The following is a 13,605-nucleotide window of genomic DNA, read 5'->3' as shown; positions in this document are numbered from 1 at the left end:
ACAGTTGGGGTTTATTTCTAATGTCAATACCCCTATCGGACTTAGCGTGTGCCCCATAGCATCTGTCGTTCATGTGTGAATAGACCATCATTTCTGCAAACATTGTTTTAAATATAAATCCTCATAGCAATTGTATTTAACAAAAGATGAACAAGTAAACAGATCACAAGACAATTCTGCAGCACGATATTGACAGGAGAAAGTCAGTTCTGTAACTTGAGATGAGGCTGTGTAAGCTCTGAATGTTGGTAATCACAAGTAGACTTAAGGCATTTGCTAGATGGGCTGTTCAAAGCTGTGAACTTGTTAGCTATCAACGGAATTACTCTCAGTCTCACCAATTTATAACCTCTGGTCCCTGCTGTAATTAATACTCAGTATCCATAAATTCCATAAATACTGATTTACTGTCAATCACTGAATAGTCAGTGTCACATATTCTTCTGCTTTTGTTAAGTAACTCTGTCCATTAGAGATTTTTTGTTCAACTGCTGAATAATACTGATTACATTTATACATGCCTATAATATATCCGAGTGCCCAAATTTAGCAATATGTTGTGTTTAGGGTATGACTTGTGGTCTGGTTTCTTCCTTGTTCATTTATCAAGAGTGAATCCACTCACTCAACAGCCTGAGTGGAATCAGACTGAGGTTTAATAAAGATGACCTAGGTCAGTCTGTGTAGACTCAAGGATCAGGTAGCAGAATCGATGGAAAGATGGGTGATATTTGTCCCTATTCTGAACTGAATCCATCTTGTTCTGAACTGGGTTCAGTGTAAGACAGTTCAGGAGTCAGGTATCATTCACCCCTAGACCTACGCTGGCAGGCAAAACTGCTGATGGTTCCTTAGTAAAGGTGCCTCTGGTTCCAACTTTCAGCAGGGTCAGTAGTGGAGTTCCAGAGTAACTGTCAGGATCACAATGGGTCATTTATTTTTAGCTATAGTGGTGTCTAACACTCACATCAATAAAACAGGAAATTCTTGGAAACACGCTGTAGGACTTTCTTTATCTGGAGGTCAAATGTCTGTTGTATAATTGTACCAGCAGTTAACAGACTCCTGTGAACTCCTCCACCTGATATTTTAATGTAGACTAATTGAGTTTATTTTAAATTGGTTAATGCCTGCCTTAAAATTGTAGATTCTGGACTGTCACACAAACATGTTAAAGCTTCACAGAATAATTACCAGTCATTTTCAGACTGGAAACTTAAACCTGCCGTTTCACTTTCAGTCAGGAACAGATCAGTTTTACACCAATCTCTGATTTGACAGCACGTTTCCACAATTTATTGTTGTTCTTCGTTACTCTAAACTGTCGTAAAGGAGCCTTCAGTTCCATGCCTAGGAGCTCTGAACCATAGAAGAGAGCCACTGGGATACACTTCTTACACGCCTCAGGATTAACCTACATGGGGACTTTGCTGTTAGTGAAGAAAGACATGAAAGACCAAAGTGCTGTTTGCTTCTCTCAGTGTGACCCTGGAGGACTGGGTCCAGGATAAAGTTCTGTTTCCGCTATACGATTTCTGCCCTCACCCACAGATTGTCCTTTCTGAGCTCCAACCTTGTGATGCAAAACATGGAGGTGGGAAAGACAAAAATCTACAATGTGTTTAAACCAATGCTGGTTTATCAGACACATATTCAGAATATGAAACTCCAGCTGACTTATATGGTTTATTATCAGCAGAAGCAAACTCCAACTATCAAAATGAACATGGTTAACAGCAGCAATAACAGCAGAATCCAACTGTAAGATTATTAGGTTACTAAAAGCTACTAACCAGAGCACTAATTGTTAAATTCTAGCTGTTATAAACTAACAACTAACTTTTTTTTTAATCATAAACTAACATTTAGCTTTATTAGAACCCTTCCTTGTAGTATGATAAAGTGGAAAAATTTGGAAATAGGGCACAGAATGAACAAGATGTCAAGGCAGAGGGATTCTGGGAGATTCTGTCAAGTTTAAAATGCTTATTTGCAGGGCGAGCACTTGAGAGCAGTCAGTGAAAACAGCTTCTGTGTAGATTTTCCCTGTAATGAGACAAGGAACCTCGAAATGGAAAAGCATTGAGATAAAGTAGTCAACACAAAGGGGGTATTACTTGCGCAAATCTGAAAGGTTAGCAACCATCACAAAATGATCCTTGGTTGGTTAAGAAAGGCATCCTTTAATACAAGACTAATCACTGATTGGGAGAGGTGAGGGTTAACTGGAAAGCTGCCAGGATAAAAGAAATCCTGTCTTTGATACTATACGGCAGAGAATTTTTGAACAACTACAAGAGACAAGAGAGGGAGAGAGAGACTGACCAGGAAAACTTGAAGATCAAAAGTGCAAAAGAAACTAGTTGTGCGCTCTGCCACCCAGTCTCTAATACGGGTAGTATCTGTGTTAGACTGTTAATTACTGCCTGAGTTTGTAACTGTGGTTTACCTGAAAACTTAACTGACCTTTATCTCAATAAAGCCGATTCATAAAAAGCTTTGTGCTGCCAAGTCTATTCGCACTTTAGAAGGGGGTATAAAACACCCCTATCTTATCAAGTCTAACACAACCCTTGCAGTCAAATGAATTCGCTGGTGCCTGTGCTGAGTGGATGGTTGAATGAATCCCTTCCCACACAAGGGGCAGGTAAACGGTCGCTCCCCAGTGTGAATGTGCTGGTGTTGCATCAGGTGGTGTCCACTTTTAAAGCTCTTCTCACAGTCAGAACATTTGAACGGTCTTTTGTTAGAGTGAACTTGCTGGTGGGTCAGCAGGTTTTGTGACAGAGTGTACTCCACAGATGGAGTAGGTGAACCGCCTCTCCCAGTGTGACTGGACAGTGAGTTTCCAGATGGGATGGGGAACTGAATCCCTTCCCACAATCCCCACATTTCCACAGTTGCTCCATGGTGCGGGTGTCCTTGTGTCTCTCCAAGTTGGTTGATCAGTTGAAGCCTTGTGAATGGTGCAGTGGTTTTTCAGGCTGTGTAACCGGAACACTCTCACTCAGGTGCTTGTGTCTCGGTGCCTTTTCAGTCACACTGAAGTTTGAAATCTTTTCTAACATAAAGAACAGACATACATCTCTACTTCCAAATTCAAAGGCTCGTCATATTCTGGTCCTGATAAATCGATTAAATATCAGATTTTGATGTGATGTTTGGTTTCAGTTTCCAGTGGACAAATCCTCCCCCTATTCTCTTTGGCTTCCTTGTCTCGAGAGACAATGGGTAAGCACCTAGAGGTGGTCAGTGGTTTGTGGAATAGTGCCTGGAGTGGCTATAAAGGCCAATTCTAGACTGACAGACTCTTCTACAGGCGCTGTAGATAAAATTGGTTGTCTGGGCTGTTACATATTTCGCTCTCTCCTTCCAAATCTTTCTCTTTTCCTGCCAACTGCTAAGTCTCTTCGACCCACCTTTATAGCTGTCCACCAGCTCTGGCGATCACTAGCAACTGACTTCCACGACTTGTGGTCAATGTCATAGGACTTCATGTCGAGTTTGCAGACGTCTTGAAAGTGGAGACATGGACAGCCGGTGGATCTGATACCAGTGATGAGCTCATTGTACAATGCGTCCTTGGGGATCCTGCCATCTTCCTGCGGCTCACATGGCCAAGCCATCTCAAGTGCCGCTGGCTCAGTAGGGCGTATATACTGGGGATGTTGGCCGCCTTGAGGACTTCTATGTTGGAGATATGGTCCTGCCACCTGTAAAAGGAGTTTACAAAGCCCTCAATGTAAGTATAGGCTAGAAATTCAGAACAGACAATTCTAGTTTCTATGGAACATTCTTTCCTGTCTTGTTCCCCCAAAGATGTACATCTCACTTCCCCACACTCTGCCTCCGACCCGTGCTGAAATCCAAACCATCGCACCATCTCCCACCTTTCCGTCGACTTTTCACCCCTCTCTGAAGGTGCTGTTTCTGGCTGGATTCAGTTACACATTGGCTGTTAAGTCAATTACTCTAACTTTCCTCTGTGCGTGCCATAACGAACCAATGGCACATAGGGCTACCCAGAATGCTCAGCGCAGATAACTACGGTGTATCGCTATCAGAAGGGTGGCAAAGCGCAGGTGCGAGAAGGCTCCGCCCCCGGAGGCCGCCTGTCTACCCGGAGCCTCAGCAACACCGAGTCTCAGCGGCTCTCAAACCCCGGCCCGCATCAGAGCCGCAAAGGGCGGCAGACGTGCGGTGAGGGCCCCGGGAGGGAGGGGGCATCATTAACCCGATGGTGCAGCGCCTTCCCCATCCTACCCACCGCTTCCTCGTTTCTTCTCCCGTTTTCACCGCGTCCGACCCGCAACAAAGGACAAGGACAGAGGCCGCCCAGAATGCCCCGCGCCTGGCCCTGGGGAGCATGCGCACTCTAAACACCTGGGAAATCAGCGCGTTGGGTAGAGCGGTTTCTGGGACGCAGAGCATTGCGGGAATTGTGGCCGCCATTGGTCATCGCCTGTCTGTAAGTGTTTTATTGCAGGCTGACGGAAAGTTAGTGAGCTGAAACGTTAATTCTGATTCTCTCTCCACAGATGCTGTCTGATCTGCTGAGTATTTCCAGCATTTTCTCTCTTTAGTTCGGGATTTCCAGCAACTGCAGTATTTTACTCTCATTTTATCGCAGGCGTTGCTCACAGAACCGAGTCTAGAAACACAAACGGACCACTTAAGAGCTGGTTTGTATTAGGGTGTGTGTTGGATGCGGAAGTCGGTCCCAGGCTTGTGTAGGTCCTTTTTGTTGCATCAGTTTGGGTTTGAGCAGGAATAGAGATGGAGGAGAAGCTGCTGGGTTTAACCCTGCGTACTTTTCAGCCCAGTAGAGCCCAACCGTTTCCAATGGAGATTCATTCTAGGAGAGATTATGTTGTTAAACACTCTCTATGTGCAATGTAAAATAATACTGTTTTAGTAACAAGTGTTTCTGCAGAGCACCAGCACATTCACTCCAGTTCCACCCATGCAGCTTCTTTCCTTGTGGGAAGAAGTTCAGGAGATCATCTCACCTGCTGACACACCAGTGAATTCACACTGGGGAGAGGCCATTCACCAGCTTTGAGTGCGGGAATGGATTCACTCTGTCATCCAACCTGCTGACACATCAGTGATTACACACTGACGAGAGACCTTTTAAATGTCCTCTCTGCAGGAAGTGCTATAGAAGTTCTGGGGAACTGACTTGTCATCAACATATTCACACTGGTGAGAGACCGTTCAGATTCTCTCTCTGTGGGACTGGATTCAGGCGATCATCTGACCTCACCATACACCAGCACACTCACACTGGAGAGAGGTCATTAACCTGCGCCGTGTGTGGGAGGGATTCACTCAGTATCATCCACCCGGCAGACACACCAGTGAGTTCATATTGGAGAGAGGCCATTCACCTGTTCTGTGTTTGGGAAAGGATTCACTCAGTCATCCACACAGTTGTCACACCAGCAAATGCATAAGTAATGGAAGGGGTAGGATTCTGCTGTTAATCACACCCTGGACTGTAACACATTCATTTTGACAGTTGGGGTCTGTTTCTGCTGATAATAAACTCCAGTTGTAAGTTACTTCCTTTTGAAGTGCTCACCCTGTTGTTTTGCAGTATCAATTTGTGCACAGCAAGATCCCACAGACAGCAAATGGGACGAGTGACCGATTAATCAAGTTTTTATGGTGCTGTTGGTTGAAGCAGGAATGTTTGTCCCACTGCACCAGGAGAACTCCCCTGTGGACAGTATGTGGAGTTGCCGAGGTCTCCTGATTAAGCTGTTGGGCCTGTACTGTAGCTTGAAGAACCGCTGTCTGGGATCTTTCCTATTAATTCACTGACTCCCAGCTGAAGTTTAGTTTAGTTTAGAGATACAGCACTGAAACAGGCCCTTCGGCACACCGAGTCTGTGCCGCCCATCAACCACCCATTTATACTAATCCTACACTAATTCCATATTCCTACCACACCCAACCTGTCACTATGTTTCCCTACCACCTACCTATACTAGGGGCAATTTATAATGGCCAATTTACCTATCAACCAGCAAGTCTTTGGCATGTGGGAGTTATTCGACAGTCAAACAGTTAACTTTGAATATCAATCCCTAATTTAAATTTTGGGGAAAAATCTACATCTTTAAATGGGCTGTAAAAGAGGAAGAAAGTTCTTGTGTTGATTTAGCACCTTTCCCACCCTCAGAACATCCCAAAGTGATTCACGGTCAATAACGCATTTCGGGAGCAGCATTGTAAACTTCACAGATAATAGAAAACTTGGCAAAGTATTAGATGATGATGAAACATCAGGATGGCAGAGACAGGATGGTGAAATGGGCAGAATCATGGCAGATGGAGTTCAATGTGGAGAAATGTGAAGTGATGTACTTTGGGAGGACTGATATAGAAAGACAGACTAATTATAAAAGGCATAACTTTGAAAAGTGTAGAGCAGAGAGACCTCGGTGTCCGTATACACAAATCATTAAAGGTGGCAGGGCAACTTGATAAGGTGGTTAAAAAGCATCTGGGTTACTTGGGTTTACAAATAGAGGAATAGAATATAATAGAATAGAGGAATACAGAGATCATGCTGGAACTTTATAAATCACTGGTTAGGCCTCAGCTGGATATTATGGACAATTCTGGACACCACACTTCAGGAAAGCTGTAAAAGCCTTCGAAAGGCTACAGAGGAGATTTACCAGGATATTACCAGTGATGAGGAACTTCAGCTATCAGGAAAGGTTGGAAAATTTAGGAATGTTATCCTTGAAACAGAAGGTTAAGAGGTGAGCTAATAGAGGTTTTCACGATAATGAGAGATTTTGATAGAGAAGACAGAGAAAAACTATTTCCTCTGGTGAGTGGATCATTAATCAGAGTCATAGATTCAAAATCATTGGCAAAAGATGGAGATGAGGAGAAATGTTTCCACTCAGAGAGTTGTCAGGATCTGGAACGCACTGTCTGAAAAGGTGGATTCCACAAGTCATTTTAAAAGGGAGTTGGACAGGAACTTGATGAGAAACTTGCAACGTTACAGACAAAAAACAGGGATGTGGGTCTAAGCTTTATCACGGAGCTGGCACAAACATGCTGGGCTGAATGGCTGCCTTCTCTGCTGTAAGTTTCTATGAATCTATTTCATGGTTATCATGACCATTGAACTATTGTAAATAATTGGACACAATGTTTATTGTGGATTATTATACTATTATAGCTCACAATGATGTCTATCATGGATCATTATACGAAGTTAACTGAACAGTGTTTAAAATCATGAGGGGTCTGGACAGAGTAGGTGGGGAGAAATGTGGAAGGTTTGAGAACAAGACGACACTTAAGGTTTTAGAGATTTAAGGTTATTGGTGGAAAAAAAGCAACAGCGACATGAGGAAAATCTTTTTTATGCAGTGAGTGGTTTGGACCTGGAATACAATGCCTGAGAATATGGTGGAGGCAGATTCAATTGAGGCCTGCAACAGGGAAATGGATAATCGTCTGAAGAGAAAAACTTTGCAGAGCTCTGGGGAAAAGGCGAGAGAGTGAGACTAGGTGTGTTGCTCTTGCAGAGAGCTGGCAGGGACACGACAGGCCAAATGGCTGTAACCATTCGATAATTTCTATAATTCTATGAAATGATGTTTCTGTGAAGACTGAACTATTTTAGGCAAAGTTAGATTCCCAGAAAATTTGCAATCTGTGTTCCTGTAAACAAGGTCATTGCTGACAGGAAAAGAGAGAAAGGATTAAATTCTGATATGTAGAGAATGATCTGCTCCCTCCATGAGTGTGGTTAAAATTGTGAGCAAGCTATTACTGGTCTGGAAATACACAAGAGAAGCTGAAAGACAAGATGAGGGAGAATAACAGGGCTCAGAGGATTGAGCTCACTGTCCAAATATGAGAAATGAAACATGGCAACTGGTCCAAACAAAGGAATTATTAAAAGCCTGGAGGGAGAGTGAATTGTACCATTGGACAAGAGGAGTCAGTGGAAAGTCTGGATCAGCATTCCATATTAAACAGCTGGTTCTGTGATATATGTGTCATGGCTGCAGCATGTGGGAGCTCCTGGATGCCAGCGTGATCCAGGGCAAACATGTCCGCAGTAATTGTTTGCGACTCGAAGAGCTTCGGCTCAGAGTTGTTGAACTGGCGTCTGAACTGCAGACACTGCAACACATCAGGGAGGAGGAAAGTTACCTGGACATTTTGTACCAGGAGGCGGTGACACCTCTGAGGATAGGGTCTTCTGATTTGGTCAGTGGTCAGCGACAGGAGCATGTGGCTGCAGCTGAGGCAGGTAAGGGGACCCAGAGGACAGGAGTGGGAGCTGCAGGGTGGATGAGCAACCTGACCATGGCACCATGGTACAGGAAGCCATTAAAGTGGAGGGAGAAAAAAGGAATGTAGTGGTAGTAGGGGACAGTACAGTTAGGGGGATTGACACTGTTCTCTGCAGCAAAGAGCAAGAGTCCAGACGGCTGTGTTGCTTGCCCGGTGCCAGGGTTTGGGAGATCTGCTCAGGGCTGGAGAGGAACTTACAGTGGGAGGGGAGCATCTAGTCATCGTGGTCCATGTAGGTACCAACGACATAGGCAGGACAAGGAAAGAGGTTCTGCATAGTCAGTATGAGGAACTGGGCATCAAATTAAGAAGCAGGACCTCAAAGGTAATAATCTCTGTATTATTACCTGAACCACATGCAAATTGGCATAGGGAAAATAAGATTAAAGAAATTAATGTGTGGCTCAAAGACTGGTGTAGTGGAAGTGGGTTCCGGTTCATGGGGCACTGGTACCAGAACTGGGGAAAGTGGTGGCTGTACCGTTGGGACCGTCTACACCTGAACCATGCTAGGGCCGGTGTTTGAGCGAGCTGCATAACTAAGGAAGTGGAGAGGGTTTTAAGCTGAATAGTGGGGGCAAGGGATCAAAAGATATGGTCAATCAATGAGTAGAGACAAGGCAAGAGAGAAAGATATTAATATGGGAAATAATAAACAGACTGTGACAGGAAGGGACAAAGCATACAAATCTAAGAGTAAATCAACAGATAAGGCTAGAGGTTACAAAAATAATAAAAGGACAAAACTAAAGGCTTTGTATGTGAATCCACGTAGTATTCAGGATGACATAGATTGGGACCTGAATATTGAAGGATACATGGCATTTAGGAAGGACAGGAAGCTAGGAAATGTTGAGGGTTGGCTCTGTTCATTAATGATGGTGTTAGCGCAATAGAGAGAGTTGACCTAAGTTCAGGAGACCAGGATGTAGAAGCAGTTTGGGTAGAGATGAGAAATCATAAAGGCAAGAAGTCACTTGTGGGAGTCGTGTACAGGCCACCTAGCATTAACCACACTATAGGACGGGGTATAAAGGAAAAAATAATGGCAGCTTTTCAGAAAGGTGCTGCGATAATTATGGAGGATTTTAGCCTACACATAGAGTGGAAAAATCAGATGGGCAGAGATAGCCTAGATGAGGAGTACATAGAACGTTTTTGGGACAATTTCTTGGAATAATATGTTCTGGAGCCAACCAGACATCGGGCTATACGAGACCTGGTATTGTGCAACGAGATAGGATTAATTAATGAGCTCATAGTTAAGCCTCCCCTGGGTAGCAGCGATCATAATATGATTAAATTTTACATTCAGTTTGAGGGAGAGAAGAGTGGGTCCAAGACTAGTATTTTAAACTTAAATAAGGGCAATTATGAGGGCATGAAATCAGAGCTAGCTAAAATGAACTGGCAAATCAGGTTAAGGGATAGGTCAATAAAGATGCAGTGGCAGACATTTAAGAGGATATTTCAGAATGCACAGAATAGATACATTTCAACGAGAAAGAAAAATTCCAAGGGTGGGACCCACCATGCGAGGTTAACTAAAACAGTTAAAGATAGTATCAAACTTAAAGAAAAAGTCTATAATTGCAAAAAGATAGGAATCAGGTCAGAAGATTGGACAGAATATTAAAAACAGCAAAGAATGACTAAAAGATTGATAAGGAAGGAAAAATAGAGTATGAGAGAAAGCTAGCGAGAAATATAAAGACAGATAGTAAGAGTTTCTATAGCTATTTAAAAAAGAAAAGTTAACAAAGTGAGCGTTGGTCCTATGGAGAGAAAGTCTGGGGAATTAATAATGGATAATAAGGAGATGGCAGATGAATTGAACAGAAATTTTGCATCGGTCTTCACTATTGAGGATACAAGTAACATCCCAGTATTAGCTGTAAATCAGGAAATGGAAGGAAGGGAGGAACTCAAGAAAATGACAATCACCAGGATAGTGGTACTGAACAAATTGTTGGAGCTGCGGACTGACAAGTCCTGGGGTCCTGATGGAGTTCATCTTAGGGTGTTAAAAAAGTGGCTAGTGAGATAGTTGATGCATTAGTTTTAATTTTCAAAAATTCCCTAGATTCGGGGAAGGTTCTGTTAGATTGGAAAATAGTGAATGTAACTCCTTTATTCAAAAAGGGAGGGAGACAGAAACCAGGAAACTGCAGCCAGTTAGCTGAACATCTGTCTTAAGGAAAATGTTAGAAGCTATTATGAAATACTTTAGAACAGGGCATTTAGAAAAATTCAAGGTAATCAGGCAGAGTCAACATGGCTTTATCAAAGGGAAATCATGTTCAACAAGTTTATTGGAGTTCTTTGAGGGAGTTACATGTACTGTAGATAAAGGGGAACCGGTGGATGTATTGTACTTGGATTTCGAGAAGGCATTTGATAAGGTGTCACATCAAAGGTTATTGCAGAAAATAAAAGCTCATGGTGTAGGGGGTAACATATTGGCGTGGATAGAAGATTGGCTGGCTAACAGGAAACAGAGTAGGCATAAATGGGTCATTTTCTGTTTGGCAAAATGTAACGAGTGGTGTGCCACAGGGATCTGTGCTGGGGCCTCAACTTTTAACAATTTATATAAATGACTTAGATGAAGGGACCAAAGGTATGGTTGCTAAATTTGGTGATGACACAAAGATAGGTAGGAAAGTAACTTGTGAAGAGGACATAAAGGGGCTGCAAAGGGATATAGATAGGTTAAGTGAGTGGGCAAAGTCCTGGCAAATAGAGTATAATGTGTGAAATTGTCCACTTTGGCAGGAAGAATAAAAAAGAAGCATATTATCTAAATGGTGAGAGATTGCAGAGCTCTAAGATGCAGAGGGATCTGGGTGTCCTAGTGCATGAATCGCAAAGGTATGCAGGTACAGCAAGTAATTAGGAAAGCTAATGGAATGTTATTGTAGCATTTATCGCGAGGGGAATTGAATACAAAAGTAGGGAGGTTATGCTTCAACTATACAGGGCATTGGTGGGACCACATCTGGAGTACTGCATACAGTATTGGTCTCCTTATTTAAGGAAGGATGTAAATGCGTTGGAGGCAGTACAGAGAAGATTTACTGGACTAATACCTGGAATAGGCGGGTTGTCTTATGAGGAAAGATTGGACAGGCTAGGCTTATATCCACTGGAATTTAGAAGAGTAAGAGGTGACTTGATTCAAACATATAAGATCCTGAGGGGTCTTGACAGGGTGGATGTGGAAAGGATGTTTCTCCTTGTGGGAGAATCTAGAACTAGGGGTCACTGTTTAAAAATAAGGGTTCGCCCATTTAAGACAGAGATGATGAGAATTTTTTCTCTCAGAGGGTCGTGAGTCTTTGGAATTCTCTTTCTCAAAAGGCAGTGGAAGCAGTCTTTGAATATTTTTAAAGCAGAGGTAGGTAGATTCTTGATAAGCAAGGGGGTGGAAGGTTATCGGGGGTAGGTGGAAATGTGGAGTAATCAGTTCAGCCATGAACTTATTGAATGGTGGAGCAGGCCTGAAGGGCCGAGTGGCCTACTCCTGCTCCTAATTCGTATGCAGACTGAGGACAGGAAGGACTAAAGGCATCATTCAGGTGTCCAGACCCAGATGTGGCTTCAGGGGCTGGAGTTTTGATGGAGATATTGGGAACTGGTGTCTTCAGTCCCCCCCATACCTCCACCCCCCCCCCCCCCCCCACCCCACCCCAACTAACTCTGTTTCCTAGCCACCAGCACCATCCCTCTCCCTGGAAACTGTCTGAGGCTGAACCAGACTGTGTTTTTTTTCACAGACTCAAAACTCTGCTGCCCATATTCTAACTCGCTCCAATTTCCGTTCATCCATACCCTCTGAGCTTGCTGATCTACACTGGCTCCCTATTAAATAACTCAATTTTAAAATTCTCATCCTTGATTTCAAATCCCTCCATGGCCTCTCTCCTCGCTATCTCTGTACTCCCCTCCAGCCACACAAACGTCTGAGCTATCTGTGCTCGTGAATTCTGGCCTCGTGAGCATCCCCGATTTTAATAGCTCCACCATTGCAGGCTATGCCTTCAGCTGCCTCGGCCCTAACTCTGGAATAATCTCCCTCAACTTCTTCAACTCTCTTCCCTCCTTAAAGTTGTTCCATAAAACCTACCTCTTGGACCAAGGTTTTGCTCACCTGACCTAAAAGCTCCTTCGTGGCTCGGTGTTATATTTTGCTCTACAATGCTCCTGTGAAGTGCCTTTGGACGTTTTATTATGTTAATGGTGCTATGTAAATACAAGTTGTTGTTATCAGCCTGCTCATGCTCAGCACAATGTCTGGTTGATTGATGTGAATCAACAGGAAGAGCAGGGAGGGCTGGAGGACTGTAGGGGCAGTTGATTCTCTAACCAGAGTGGGTGAGAGGAGGCACCTGCAGCACTGAGTGGGCGGGGCTGTGCGCATAACTCTCTTATTGGCTGAAACTCTGCATTATTTTTAAACCTGATTTCGCTCAAACTCCAAAAGAAAACTGGCACTTTCTGTTGTGGCTTAAAACAGATGAAACCATGTGAGTGTGGAGCAAATGTGAGTGTGAGTTATGGGGAGGTAGTCACACCTCAGGTAAAAGAAGTAGGTAGATGGGTTACCGTCAGGGGAAGGAGAGGGAAGCAGCAGGCAGTGCAGGGATCCCCTGTGGCCGTTTCCCTCAACAACAGGTATACCGTTTTGGATACTGTTGCGGGGGACGACTTACCAGGGGTAAGCAATGGGGTACGGGTATCTGGCACGGAGTCTGTCCCTGTTGCTCAGAAGGGAAGGGGGAAGAGGAGCAGAGCATTAGTCATTGGGGACTCCATAGTTAGGGGAACAGATAGGAGGTTCTGTGGGAACGAAAGAGACTCACGGTTGGTGTGTTGCCTCCCAGGTGCCAGGGTTCGTGATGTCTCGGATCGTGTTTTTGGGATCCTTAGGGGGGAGGGGGAGCAGCCCCAAGTTGTGGTCCACATAGGCACCAACGACATAGGTAGGAAGAGAGATGGGGATTTAAGACAGAAATTCAGGGAACTAGGGTGGAAGCTTAGAACGAGAACAAACAGAGTTGTTATCTCTGGGTTGTTGCCCATGCCACGTGATAGCGAAGCGAGGAATAGGGAGAGAGAGGAGTTGAACACGTGGCTGCAGGGATGGTGCAGGAGGGAGGGTTTTGGTTTCCTGGATAATTGGGGCTTTTTCTGGGGTAGATGGGACCTCTACAAACAGGATGGTCTTCACCTGAACCAGAGGGGTACCAATATCCTGGGGGGGAGATT

General features: G+C 44.0%; 1 protein-coding gene across 1 annotated transcript in view; it reads left to right on the top strand.

The window, feature by feature from the left end:
- LOC137348548 (zinc finger protein 91-like) overlaps positions 1-13,605 on the top strand; it is a 103,481-nt gene that overhangs the window by 78,937 nt on the left and 10,939 nt on the right. Inside the window, exons 19-25 of the mRNA XM_068013849.1 lie at positions 3,172-3,231; positions 4,017-4,195; positions 4,318-4,497; positions 5,153-5,360; positions 5,600-5,670; positions 6,648-6,776; positions 8,049-8,293. Of these exons, the coding sequence (XP_067869950.1) occupies positions 3,172-3,231; positions 4,017-4,195; positions 4,318-4,497; positions 5,153-5,360; positions 5,600-5,670; positions 6,648-6,776; positions 8,049-8,293 (1,072 nt within the window). The remainder of the gene's footprint in view (positions 1-3,171; positions 3,232-4,016; positions 4,196-4,317; positions 4,498-5,152; positions 5,361-5,599; positions 5,671-6,647; positions 6,777-8,048; positions 8,294-13,605) is intronic.

Source organism: Heterodontus francisci, chromosome 34, assembly GCF_036365525.1.
Source record: "Heterodontus francisci isolate sHetFra1 chromosome 34, sHetFra1.hap1, whole genome shotgun sequence".
Taxonomy (NCBI): domain Eukaryota; kingdom Metazoa; phylum Chordata; class Chondrichthyes; order Heterodontiformes; family Heterodontidae; genus Heterodontus; species Heterodontus francisci.
This window is presented reverse-complemented; position numbering and strand designations above follow the sequence as displayed.